The sequence below is a fragment of the Phodopus roborovskii genome, unplaced genomic scaffold (genome assembly GCF_943737965.1).
Source record: "Phodopus roborovskii unplaced genomic scaffold, PHOROB, whole genome shotgun sequence".
Classification (NCBI taxonomy): Eukaryota; Metazoa; Chordata; class Mammalia; order Rodentia; family Cricetidae; genus Phodopus; species Phodopus roborovskii.
This window is the reverse complement of record NW_026126558.1, coordinates 5,631,763-5,645,696: the sequence shown is the minus strand read 5'-3', so window position 1 is coordinate 5,645,696 and position 13,934 is coordinate 5,631,763. Positions and strand designations below refer to the sequence as shown.

At 43.2% G+C, this 13,934-nt stretch overlaps 1 protein-coding gene across 1 annotated transcript in view; it reads left to right on the top strand.

The window, feature by feature from the left end:
- The window catches only part of LOC127234753 (AFG3-like protein 1), a 30,685-nt gene that overhangs the window by 6,850 nt on the left and 9,901 nt on the right, over window positions 1-13,934 (top strand). The window contains exons 4-12 of the mRNA XM_051201856.1: window positions 212-306; window positions 1,371-1,520; window positions 3,291-3,359; window positions 4,506-4,630; window positions 5,420-5,690; window positions 9,473-9,610; window positions 9,822-9,975; window positions 11,668-11,775; window positions 12,506-12,631. Of these exons, the coding sequence (XP_051057813.1) occupies window positions 212-306; window positions 1,371-1,520; window positions 3,291-3,359; window positions 4,506-4,630; window positions 5,420-5,690; window positions 9,473-9,610; window positions 9,822-9,975; window positions 11,668-11,775; window positions 12,506-12,631 (1,236 nt within the window). The remainder of the gene's footprint in view (window positions 1-211; window positions 307-1,370; window positions 1,521-3,290; window positions 3,360-4,505; window positions 4,631-5,419; window positions 5,691-9,472; window positions 9,611-9,821; window positions 9,976-11,667; window positions 11,776-12,505; window positions 12,632-13,934) is intronic.

Below are 13,934 nucleotides of genomic sequence, written 5' to 3'. Positions count from 1 at the left end.
TGGAGATCTAAACTCAGATCCTCATGTTTGCACAGAGAGCACATGACTGACTGAAATACCTCCCTAGCTCTTTTTCTTTGTTTTTTGAATTCTCTTTCTCTGAAAAATTATGTATATTTCTTTTCCCTCCCTCCCTCCCTCCCTCCCTCCCTCCCTCCCTCCCTCCCTCCCTCCCTCCCTCCCTCCCTCCCTTCCTTCCTTTTAATCTCAGAAACTGTAGGCCCAAAGAATGCTGTGTCTGGAGGAGATGGAGGCAAGAGAGGAGGGAAGCGAGATGACTTTGCCTGGTGGAAACGGATGCAGAAGGTTTGTATGTATCTAGAGATCGGAGACAGCCATGCAGTCTTTTCTCTACAGGGTGTGGTTGCTACAGAGCTAAGGATTTGAATGGTCTTTTGTCTTATTTTGTTCCTGCTCTTGGACAAAATTGCTGGGTAACTTGATGTTTCTTTATTGTTTTGGCTTTCTTGAGACATGACCTCCTATGTAACCTTGGCTGGCCTAGAATTCACTGTGTAGCCTAGGCCTATGGTGAACCTCCTGTCTCTGCCTCTGAGTGCAGGAATTACAGATGTGTACCACCATTCCTGCTTAGACTGTGTAATTTTAAATAGTGTATATTTATTCACAATTGAAAAGGCTAGAAAATGTGTGGTCAGAGTGCTGGTGTGTTCATTTTTTGTTGAGGCTTTGATCTCTGGTTTCAAGGCTCCATTCATGGTGTCTTGTATCCTGCTTTGTCCATAGAGGAATAATACTGTACCCTAAATGATAAGAAGAAACATATTCATCCTTCAAGACCTTTAATGTTAGCACACAAATTCCATTCATGAAGATGTATCCCAAATGACTTAATCATTTCCCAAAGGTCCCCCCTCTTTAATGCTTTCACTATTGGTGTTGATTTCCAGGGTGGATTTTTGAGGGACCTAGACAGTTCGAAGAGTCTAAGACATTTATTAAAATGTGTCAAGACTTAGAGACCAAGATAAGAGAGAACCTTCTGCCAGGCATGGTGGCATATGCCTTTAATCCTAATACCCAGAGGTAGAGATAGGCAAAGCTCTGTGACATTGAGACTAGACTGGTCTACAGAGTAAGTTCCAGGCAAACCAGGGCTACATATTGAAAAGAGAAGTAGTCATTTTCATAAAGAAATTATCATTTTCATGCTGTTCAGAGGATCTGAGTTTGGCTTACAAGCTGCCTGTAGCTCCAGTTTCATGGAACCAAACTCCTTCTGGCCATGGGCACTCCCTTTCCTGGACATATACATGTAAATAAAAATTAAAAATAAAAAATTTTAAGCAAAAAATGAAACCACCTTATTTGTCATTTAACTAGAGAACGTGTTGTCTTTTCTTCCATAGGGGGAATTTCCCTGGGATGACAAAGATTTCCGGAGTCTGGCTGTTTTGGGGGCAGGTGTGGCTATGGGATTTTTATATTTCTATTTTCGAGATCCCGGAAAAGAGATCACCTGGAAGCACTTTGTACAATATTACCTTGCCAGAGGTCTGGTGAGTAGATTTATAGACTGTCTTCTTGGGAAAGAAGGTGCCATGCAGGAGGTTTACAATACCCTGAGGGATCTGTGAGCTCTGGGAGGGGCTGAAAGACGGGTTACTGTGAGATTGAGTCCTAAGCAGTTCACCTGGGGACAGAAACAGCTAAAGCAGAACAGTGTCAGGGTTATTTTCTGTTTGGGGGGGAAGCTGCCTTAATACCATGTCCTGGCATTATCAAAAGATAAAAAATTAGCTTGTGTTTTAAAATTTGGCCCTATCCATTCATCTTTGAATTTCAGTCTAATGTCTGATTCAAACTTTTTTTTCCCTTCACTGTACCCCTTGGTCCCTGCTGGCCAGCCCTGGACTTGTGAGACGCTGTTTTATGAGAGGTGCTTGGTAGCTTCCCTAAGAATAGTGGGGAATAGAGCCACTGCAGCCCTTCCCTGCATATGGATCTGCCATCTGTGGATGTGCCTGGGAGAGGGAGACAGGTGTGCTGAGTGAGAACAGAACTTGTGGACAGCGTCCAGAATTTCCCCAATTTAGGCATGTAACCTGCTGTTTACTGTGTTTGGGAGGATCTTTACGAAAGAGCATGTTTACATTAGTCTTTTCATTTATATTGTAGTGGTTTAAAATTGTTTCATGATGGCATGAAAAGATGGCTCAGCAGTTAAAAACATTTGCTGCTCTCCCAGGGTACCTGAACACCCACACCAGGCAGCCACAGCAGCCTGGAACTCTACCCCTGGGGTGTCTGATGTCTTCTTCTGGCCTGTGTGGGCATTTGTATACATGTGGCAGACACACAGAGATGTGCACATAAATAAAAACAAATCTTAGAAACAAATTGAACAAGAATGATACCGTGCCATCATATTTACAGAATGGGTACCATCATATTTACAGAATGTGGTTTCCTTTCTGATTGTTGTTTCTGAATTGAGGTTGCCCTCTGCAGCCCAATCTGGCCTTGAATTTGCAGCAGTCCTCCTGCTTCTTGATTACTGGGGTTATCGGTGTGCCTATTTCCTTTTTTTCTGTTTCTCAGAGGCACATATTAGTCTGTTGTACAGCCACTGGTAGCTCATGAGCCTCTGGGACTGCTTTTAACTTTTTTATTGACATTGTTTTTGTTTGGCTGGTTTTTGTGGTAGACAAAATGGTTCTGAATCAGGTCTGTACTCAAGATTTACTTTCTTATGTATGAGAGATGGGTTGGTGGGTGCAGAAACTTGCTACACAAGCTTAAGGATTTTAGGTCAAATCCCCAGAACCCACATAAAAACTGGATGCATAGCAAGGATGTCTGTGATCTTTGTGCACCTATGGGGAGATGGAGAGAAGCTTGTGGGCTAGGTAGACTGGAATATGCAAAGGAAAAACAGAGACACTGTCTAGAACGAGGTTAGAGGTGAGGACTGGTCCCTCAAGTTGAAGTTGTCCTCTCATGTCCACATATGGTTGCATGTGCGTCCGAATTCGTACACATTGTATACTAACAGATTATATTCATTTGTCAGTATTTAGGATTTTAAAATAGTCTAGTATGGAGCTCAGATGTTCCAAATTTGAGAAACTTCTTGAGTTCTTTATTAAAATGAAGTAGATTCATGCCCCAACCTTATAGATCCAAGAGAGCAAGAAACTAAAACTTAGAGTAGGCTGTGGGTGGTAGGGGATGATATGTTGTCTTTAGGATGTAGGTGTGCCCGCATGTGGTTGGCTCGAATGTCCTTACTGACTTGGCTGTTACTACTGTTTTTACCTTTTTCCAAGGTGGATCGACTGGAAGTTGTGAACAAGCAATTTGTGCGTGTTATTCCTGTTCCTGGGACGACATCTGAGGTGAGGGGGCAATTTAAAGCCCAGTGTTCAGATACCTTTTTTTTTTTTAAAGATTTGTTTATTATGTATACAACATTCTGCCCCCAAGTCTGCCTGCACAACAGAAGAGGGCACCAGATGTCATTATAGATTGCTTTGAGCCACTATATGGTTGCTGGGAATTGAATTCAGGACCTCTAGAAGAGCAATCAGTGCTCTCTTAACCTCTGAGCAATCTCTCCAGTTCCTCAGATACCTTTTTTTGTTGTTTGTTTGTTTTTTGAGACAGTCTCACTCTAGCTCTGTATATCCTTGAACTCTTTATGTAGACCAGGCTGACCTTAAACTCACAGAGATAACCTGTCTGTCTCTTAGGTGCTGGGATTAAAGGCATGTGCCACCACGCCAGATCACTTTTTGTTGTTGTTTTTTGAGACAGGGTTTCTTTATAGTTTTTGGAGGCTGTTCTGGAATCACAGTAGACCAGACTGGCCATGAACTCAGAGCTCCTCCTGTTTCTGTCTCCCAAGTTCTGGGAATAAAGGTGTGTGTTATCACACCCTGGCCACTTTTTTTTTTTTTTTTAATGATTTGATTTTTACTATTTTTAATTATGTGTATGTATGTCTGTGTGGGTATGTGCACAGGTGCCTGCTGAGGCCAGAGGTATTAGATCCCCTTGGTGTTGGAGTTAAGAACCTCCTGACTTGGGAGCTGGGAATCAACTTTGGTCTTTTGCAAGAACAGTACATATTCTTATTGTTGAATCATCTCTCCAGTCCCTTGATACACACAATTTAAATAGATAATGGCTAATGCAGGAAGCCTTTGAGACTAGTATAATTAGTTTTTGTCAAGTAATATATAAGGACTACTTGCCAAAATTTGTGAGGAGAGAATAAAAAGACAAAGGGAGACTTTGACTATTGTTACAGCATTTTATATTTTGTCCAGTACTTAAAACCTTGAAGTTTTGAGTGACAGAGCTGAATGAGCTGCTGTTTACCTATTTACTCTTGGAGCTAGCTTCAGGAAGGGATTTGTCCATATCTGTCTGCCAGAGCTGGGGAAAGAGGCTTGTCTGGGAGAACACAGATGTGGATGAGTGTGTCAGCAGTTCTCTATAGGACACAATGCTAAACCTAAACTTCCTCTTGGTCTCTGCAGAAGTTCGTGTGGTTTAACATTGGTAGTGTTGACACCTTTGAGCGGAACCTTGAGTCTGCTCAGTGGGAGCTGGGGATTGAGCCCACCAATCAGGCTGCTGTGGTCTATACTACTGAGAGTGATGGGTGAGTTCTAGGGATGCAGAGGTTCTTGGGAGGCTGTGGTGTAGGACATTTTCTTTTCTCTATGTAGTAGCCCTATGATATTTGATTCTTAATACAAAACAAAAATTTGATGTTTAACCTATTTGTGGGTATGCTTATTTTTTTTAAAAACATTCTAGACATCTGCTAATACTTTAAAAGAATATTTTGATTTTTTTTTATTTAAAATTTTTTGTTTTGAGATGGCCTCACTCTTAGCCATCCAAGTCTCAACTCCTGGGTTTAAGTGATTCTCTTGCTTCAGCCTCCCAAGTGTATGCCATGGCACTAACTTATGTCTCTTTATTGCTAAGAGAATGCCAGGTAGCCTTCAAGAAGTATGTAGGAAAAATAACCTTATTAGGTATTGATATCTTTGCTGAACCAGAGTCTTTTGAGGAGAGCATATGGCTCAGGCTCTGTCAGACCTATTTGTTCTGTACTGGGTGGGTAAGGGGCATTTTAGAAACTGTCTCTTTTGTATATTTTATATAATGAAAGTTTTAGGGTGGTTTGCTCTTTCTGGGTAACAGTGGAACTTCTGACCTCTCTCTCTTTCTCTCTCTCTGTATGTGTGTCTCTCTCTCTAAGTATATACAGTGTTCTATTTGCATGTATGACTACAGGCCAGAAGAGGGTACCAGATCTCACTACAGATATGAGCCATCATGTAGTTGCTGGGAATTGAACTCAGGACTTTTGGAAGAGCAGCCAGGGCCCTGACCTTTCTCTTAAGTGAATGTAACATATTGTTTTCTTTGATTTTTGCAGTTCTCTTCTCCGAAGCCTAGTACCCACCCTGGTCCTGGTTAGCATCCTCCTCTATGCTATGAAGAGGGGTCCAATGGGGACTGGTCGTGGTGGGCGAGGAGGAGGCCTCTTCAGTGTTGGTGAGACAACAGCCAAAATCTTAAAAAACAACATTGATGTGCGATTCGCAGATGTGGCTGGCTGTGAAGAAGCCAAATTGGAAATTATGGAGTTTGTGAATTTCCTGAAGAACCCAAAGCAATATCAGGACTTGGGAGCCAAAATTCCAAAGGTATTGATTCCAGGAAACAGTGATACAATCTAGGCTCCAAGTTGAAGTACAGATTGCTGCTATTAGTTTATTTTTTCTTCCTTAAGTTTGTATTCCTGTTAATCACAATAGAGGATGTAAATAGTGTCTGCAGTGTAGAGCATTAAAAGTCCTCATGTGTGATTGGTGAGGTGGCTTATGCCTGTAGCTCTAGCACTGGTTGGTCAAGGGGGGAGGACTAGTGAGAGTTCAAAGCTAGTCTAGGCCACATAGTGAGTACATGGCAGCCTATGCTGTAGACTAAAAGACACTGCTCAAAAACTCCACATTAGGTTGTTTGTTTTTTTAAGTTGTGATCTCATCTCCAATGACCTGATGGTATTCCAGCACCTGAACTCTAGATACAAGGTTTGTTGTTGGGACAGGGTCTAATTATGTAGCTCTGGCTGGCCTATGACTCACTGTGTAGACCAGGCTGCTTACCTCACAGAGATCTGCCTGCCTCTGCCTCCCAAGTGTTGTCATTAAAGGCACGTACTACCTGTTGTGCCCAAGTTGTGAAGCTCCCCAAAAACCACCAAGGAGAGACAGACCCACTGATGCAAATGCATAAGGTTTATTGTTCATCCAACTATGACAGGGACCTTGTCTGGCTGGCTGATACAGCAGCCACCAGAGGAAGCGAGTTCCCTGTCTATTGTCAGGTTTTTAAAGGCAAAAATAACAGGATTACATCAGTAGGTATGGGTTGGTTTTAGATTGGTTGACATTTGGGGAGCAGTCGGTAATTTCTCAGTCATATTTTGGCATGAAATACCTGTGTACCAATTATTCTCATTGGTCAGTGTTGAGAGGGGACATTCTGTGGTTTCTGTGGCTTTATCTTGTTACTTGCAGGTGATCTGTTATACATAGATATCAGTAGTTTTCAGTATCCTGGAAACTACAGGGGAGGCTTTGGTCTCCCCTGGAGTTTCTTTTGTGGCCAAACAGTTCCCAGGAACCAAGCATCTGGGAGGCTGGGGGTGGTCTGGAGTTTCTTTGTGTTCAGTTTTGGACCTAGGCTTCAGGAGGCCAGGAGATCTGGAGTTTCTTTGTGCTATGCGCTGAGTCAGAGGCCTACATGTCTTTTCTGTAGCCTGTCATGGCTGCTAAAGCAGGGGGCTGAGTGCAGGTCTGGTCCCTTTATTAGTTTACCCCTTTCACTACCATGCCAAACAGAAACAGGGACTTATTTAGATCTTTTACAGGGGGGCAGTGAGTTGGCTCTGCTGGTTAAAGGCATGTACCACCAAGCCTGGTGAGACAGGTTTGATCCCTGGAAAGAGAGAACCACCTTCTGTGAATTGTTTATGACAGCCACATGTGTGCAGAGGCATATCCATGGCCACATGTGCACATTAAAAAGCAAATACATTGGCACACACCTTTAATACTCACTGCACTCAGGAGGCAGAGGCAGGTGGATCTCTCTGAGTTTGGGGCCAGTCTGGTCTACAGAGCTGGTTCCAGGACAGGCTTCAAATACACAAAGCTGGGTGTGGTGGCTCTGTGGTGAAGGAACTTTGCCACCAAACCTGACAGCCTGAGTGTCTGTCCTTATACTGTTCCGGTCTCTCTCCTCTACCCCAGGGTTCTCTCTGTAGCCTTGGCTATCCTGGAAGTAGCTCTTTTTACCAGATTGACCTTGATCTCTCAGAGATCTGCCTACCTCTGCCTTCCCTAGTGTCTGGATTGAAAGTATGTCCCACCACTGCCTGGAAACAGCCAAGTTTTAATTCTTGTACCCACATGCCATTTTTACATGGTGGAAGGAGAGAACTGACTCTTGCAAGTTGTACTCTGACTTTCTCATATATGCCATAGCATGCCAACCCTGCACCCAAACATAACTAAATAAATGTAATAACTTTTTAAAAAAATCTTTTTAATTTTCAGGCATAATAGTTTCAGGCATAAATTTAATTTAAAATTAAAATGAAGGTGTGTTACAAAGATGTGAATTTGCAGTCTTCAAATCTTAGTTTCTGTTGCTATGATGAGCATCATGACCTAAAACAGCCTCGGGGAGGAAAGAGTTTATTTCATCTTGGACTTCAGTAACAGTTAATGAAGGGTGTCGGGGCAGAGCTCAAGCAGGGCAGGTACCAGGAGGCAGAAGCCATGGAAGAATGTTGCGCGTACTGGCTTGCTCCCCATGGCTTACTCAGCTTGCTACCTTATATAACCCAGGACCATTTGCCCAGTGGTAGCTCCACCCACAGTGGGTTGGCCCACACTAATCATCAATCAGGGAAACACTCCACAAACTTGTCTACAGGCCAGTCTAATGGAAGTATTTTCTCTAATGAGGTTTGCCCTTTCCTTTTGGGTTGAGGTGACAGAACACTAAGCAGCACATGTGTGAAGGTCATAGGACAATCTCACTTTTCACATACAGGATATCTTGCTATTTGCTGCTGTGTATGCCAGGCTACACAGGGGATTCCCCTGTCTATGTCTACTATCTTACGTAGGAGCACTGCTATTATGCCTGACTTTATATGGATTCTGGGGATTCACACGCTGGTCCTCAGGTGTCTGGCCTGAACAACTGATGGAGGCCCCTCCCCCCCCCAAAAAAAAAATGAGTTGTGTCCACCCTTAAACCAAAGGCTGTGAAGCTGGACAAGCTCACTGGCTAAATTTCAGCAGGCAATGAGTTTCACTCCTGGGTGCCTATGCAAACTAGCACTGCTGTCTTAGAGAGCATTTTGACAATAATCATTAAGGAAAGCATTCTAATCCTGGCCGTGGTGGCACACACCTTTAATCTCAGTGCTTGGGAGGCAGAGGCAGGCGGATCTCTGTTAGTTTGAGGACAGCCTGGTCTACAGAGTGAGTTCCAGGACAGCCAGGACTATACAGAAAAACCCTGCCTCCCAAAAAGCAAGAACAAAAACAAACAAACAAACAAAATAACCAGAGAAGAAAAGAAAATAGAAAAGCATTCTGGATTTTTGAGCTAGTGGACTCCTCCTAGTGGACTATTCCTGCAGACGATAACTTCTCCGAGTGAGGATCTCATTCTGGGAGTTTTCTTTTTAGATGCTGTGATTGTGTGTAAACTATGGTGAATATGTTGTGTGTTTGTGTATGTATCTGTGTGTGCACATGCAGGTGTATGTATGTGTGGGGAGGTGGTAGGCCAGAGGATAACTTTGGGTGTCATTTCTCAGGAGCCCTCCGCCTTCTGTTTTGAGACTGTGAGTAGGCAAGGCTGGCTTATTGGCCATGGAGTCCATGGGATTCAACCTGTTTCTGCCTTCCTAATAATGTGATTACAAGTGTACTTATCTTTGTGCCTGGCTTTTTCACATTGCCTGTAGAAATTGAACTCATATCTTTGTGCTTTCATGGCACCTTACCTATACTGAGCCATTTCTCCAATCATGTAATTACTCTTTTTAAAAAGATTTTTATGTATTTTATATACAGCATTCTGTCTGCATGTATGTTTGCAGGCCAGAAGAGGGTGCTAGATCTCATTTTAGATGGTTGTGAGCCATATAGTTGCTGGAAATTGAACTCAGGACCTCTGCTTTGCTATTTATCCAGCCCACATTAATTTATTTTTAAGGAGAGAAGATTTTCTAAAAATCTTAGGCTCCAAAGGTGGTGGATTTGATGAGATTCTTGTTAGTCCTAGAAGTTTCCTGTATGTATTAGAAAACAAGCTCCATTTTATATCTAAGTAGAAACTGGCTTGTTCCCAGTGTGCTATCTGTCCTACTGGAGAACTAGGTGTCTCTTTTCTCTTACAGGGAGCAATGCTCACTGGTCCACCTGGAACTGGCAAAACACTTCTTGCAAAAGCAACTGCTGGGGAGGCCAATGTGCCCTTCATCACTGTGAATGGATCAGAGTTCCTAGAAATGTTTGTTGGTGTTGGGCCAGCACGGGTAGGTGGCTGGGTAACCAGCTATAGAAGGTGCCAGTACACTTCTTGTTCAGGATTGTTCCATTTTGTTAGCTATAGGCTTTTTGTGGGACAAGCACTGAGTGCGCCCCATCAGGGAGGTACTGACATATCAAAGGGAGGTCTAAGGGTGAACTGTTCTTCTGTATGATAGGAATGTAAATAACAAAATAGGATCTGGATTTCTTTTCCAGGTTCGTGACATGTTTGCAATGGCCCGAAAAAATGCTCCTTGTATTTTATTCATTGATGAGATTGATGCAATTGGCAGGAAGCGAGGCCGTGGTCACCTGGGGGGCCAGAGTGAGCAGGAGAATACTTTAAACCAGATGCTTGTGGAGATGGATGGTGAGTAAACACCGTAGCAGATCTGCAGGGACTTAGTTTCCACAGGAATTTGCATTTATTCTTCTCTCTCACTATTAAGCCTGACTTAGAGCTCTGATTCTTTCTGCCTTCATTTCCGGAGTGAGGGAATTACAGGCATGTGCCACCGTGCCTAGCTGATGCATTCTGATTTTAAAAAAGAATGCTCTCAAGCAAACATAAGTGAGAAAGCAGTGTTTGATTCATATAGAGCTCCTCACTGCACAGTGGGAAACTTGTTTCCTACCTGCCAGGAGGGCAGGGAATTAGCTGGGGTGAGGGCACCCCCTTCTCTTGGGACATAAATGTGTATATGAGCATGGTGCACATAGGATAAAGTGGACTCAGACATACTCCTTTTGCTGCGGGCCTTGTTCTTCTGATCTCAGAGTAATTCTAGCCAGGGTGTACCTCCATGGAATACTTCTAGTCATTATCCAAGCTTTTGAGTTTGGTAAAGCTTCCACTGGATCTTTGTCATGTTGAAGTCCCTAAGCCCTCTCTGGGTTGGGTTTTTGCCAGGGAGTCACAGAATCAGGTGTACTCAGGTATGGTCCAACACAAAGAAAGGACACAGCAAAATTAGTTAAAAAGGAAGGCACAAGGAATGGTCCATTGAGACCAGGTGCAGAATCTAGAATCTTCTCTAGGAAGAAGTTGTGATGGCATGTAGGAATTGCCTTGATCCTGCTGTTTTCATTGGGTCAAGTACTCTCTGCTTGACATGCACCAAGATTCCAGACTTGTGTAGGAAGGTAGGTATTGTGCATAAATAACATTGTTTGCACTAGTAATTTGGACACCAGGAGCCATTGTCAGGGAAAGGTGGCTGAGGGCAGCACTCATGTGGTCCTTAAGACAGCCAAGCCAGGCTGGGAGGTGGTGGCACACGCCTTTAATCCCAGCACTCTGGAGGCAGAGGCAGGTGGATCTCTGTGAGTTCGAGGCCAGGCTGTTCTACAATTCTACACAGAGAAACCCTGTCGACAAACCGGAAGGAAAAAAAAAAAAAAAAAAAAAAAAAAGGCCAAGGCAGTTATATGCACATACCAAAGTTGTTTCTGGAGACCTGTATTAAATCTTTAGTACTTAAAGGTAAGTAAAATAGGTTCTTACTATGCTTTCCTCTGGTGAGGACTGAGTGGAGACAAAAAAGAAGAGAACACATGTGCATACCTAAAACCCCATACTAATTCTATCTTCATGGACTCACTTTGGATGAGTGTTCCTTTTTTGCCATCACCTGGTTATGCTTGATGAATCCTTCAAGCCCACAAGGACTTTGGTGGAAGGAGGCAGTGAGTCCTGACAAGATGGTATCAGGGTATCAGGAGTCAGAAATAAAAAGAGACTCCCCATGTTCCAGGCTTTATCTCCTATCCTTGACTCAGATTGTAGGATTTCCAGTATAAATGTACCTTACTCATAACAGAAGGTAATAGTGAGAGCTTAGAGCCAGAGTCAAGTCTTTGTGTATTGTCTTTCCTAGAATGGGGCAAGCCTGGCCCCCTGGGGCAGCTATGCAGGGCCTCATACCTGTTTCTTGGCACTTACAGAAGGATGTATGGCAAGCAGAAGGGAAGTAGAGCCAGCATGGGGCCTGACTTGGAATGGTCATGCAGATTCTGGTGTTGCTGGGCCTTCCTCAGGTTAACCAGCATTTCTTGTGTTTAGGGTTCAACTCTACCACTAATGTGGTAGTGCTAGCCGGTACCAATCGCCCTGATATCCTTGATCCAGCCTTGACACGGCCTGGCCGGTTTGATCGCCAGATTTACATTGGTGAGTGCCTGTCATGTAGGTACTTGGGTTTGGACCTCAGCCCCCTTAGGTTAAAGGTTTGGGTAACTCACTTGCTGTGCTTTTGGAGATGCTGATGCTGGGTTTCGTCTGACAGTCCACATTTTGGGAATAATAGGTGTGGTTTGGCTGTCCAAATGTCCTTGTAGAGAATACAGGTAGAGAGGCATAGCCTATTTCTGTTCTCCAGATTTTATTCTCATACAACTTTATAAAACCTTGATATGTTAGAGAAAAAGGATTTATCCCTTGTCCTTCTTTCTGACAGTCAAGGATATTCACCTTCCCTTGACATTTCCCAAGTGGAAAACATTGATCATGGGTAGATAGTTTCTGTTGGGTCACATGGCCTTGGGGGAATAGATTTAATATTAAGTAGGTAGGTGTGTGTGTGTGTGTGTGTGTGTGTGTGTGTGTGTGTGTGTGTGTGTGTATGTGTGTGTGTGTTAGTGGTGATTGAACCCAAGGTCTTGTTCATGCTAACTCTGAGCTTCATACCTAGTCCAAGAAGATATTTGGTGTTTGATGTATGGCATTGATGTATGGGTTTTTTTTTTTTTTTTTTTTTTTTTTATCATTTCAACCTTGTTGCAGGCAGCTAATGCAGGCATGGAGCTCTGGTGGCTGTCCTTGAAGTTTTGTGAAGTAATTTTGTGGAAACCTTTTCCAAAAGCTCTGAGAACCTAATTTTATGTCTCATTTTCTTTATTAGGTCCCCCTGATATCAAAGGCAGGTCTTCCATTTTCAAGGTCCACTTGCGTCCACTCAAGCTAGATGAATGCCTCACCAAAGATGCTCTTTCGAGGAAGCTAGCAGCTCTTACTCCAGGCTTTACTGGTAAGTGTTTTGTTGCTGAGCTACTCAGCAGGGGCCAAGTGCATTTGTTAATTCTATAGTGACTGGTGTTGTCACCCTTGCCCATTTGGTCCTGGCAAATGGTCATCTTGGTCTATAGAACTTTGAACCTGAGACATTTCAAAGGTTTCAGATCTTTTTAACCTAAAGCCTGTTGGTGCCCATTTGAATTTGTTGATTTCTGTTTAGACTTGAGTCTTTACTATAGAGGTGAAAATAATGTCTGAGGGTGATCCCCTGAAGAGATGGATCATATCACATATTGGTCTTGGCTTTAACTCTCATCTGGAGTAATTGTTTGGCTTTTCCTTTTTTGAAACCTCATCTCCAGTGCTTCTCCATTTTTGAAACCTCATTTCCAGTGCTAGGATAATTGTTTCCCTACCAGAGTGGTCTGAACACCAGAAGGGATTTTCTGACATATTTGCTTCTCCATAGCAGCCCTTTGAAAACAACAGTTGCCTCATGGCTACTGTAGCAAGTTGTTTGTAGTCCTCTACTTCTGCCATATGGATCCTTTGGCAGTGGAGTGTCCTCACTCTGGCTGCCTATAGTATCCTACTTAGCATTGGGTCAGGTATGTTCACCAAGTATGTATTTGTCTGTGGTATAGTGGTGAGAAGTTCTTGCCAGACTAACATGTGAAAGGCCTTCTTGGTATTCTGTCTAGAGTGTCCTTCCTGTCCCGTTTTTTTCACCCTTTGCAGAATTCAGGTGTCCACTTATGTGCCCAGCTAAAAGCTAGAGTAAGTTACACAGACTTTAGATTTCCCTGTGAGGATTTTCAGTTTGGAGGACTCAGCAAGAGAATTCAACACTTCCACAATAGGGCAGACTTAGAACCTCTCAATAACTCACTTTGACCCACTCCCACATGGACTTGAGGATGCTGCATCATTAAAGTACATTTCTAGGCCTGGAGAGATGGCTTAGTGGTTAAGGTTGTTTGTTGCTCTTCCAGAGGACTAGAATTTAGTTAGTAGCTCCCACAGTGGGTGGATCTATAACTCTGCTCCAGGGATCTGATACACTATTCTAGACTCTACAAACACATAAGTAAATAATAAGATAATTTTCCAAAACAAAGTAATTTTCCTCCCCAAGACTCATTGTACATAAAGGGCATAGCACAGAATCTCTGAGAATATCAAGATGCTGAGGACAGGTCTTTGTCACTGTTTTTGACAACAGGAGCCATGCAAAGAACTGCTGGCATGTTTCCAAAGTCAGAAATCAGCACTGATTGTGGCATCCCATTGGTTCTTACTGTTGAAAGCTGCTTTTC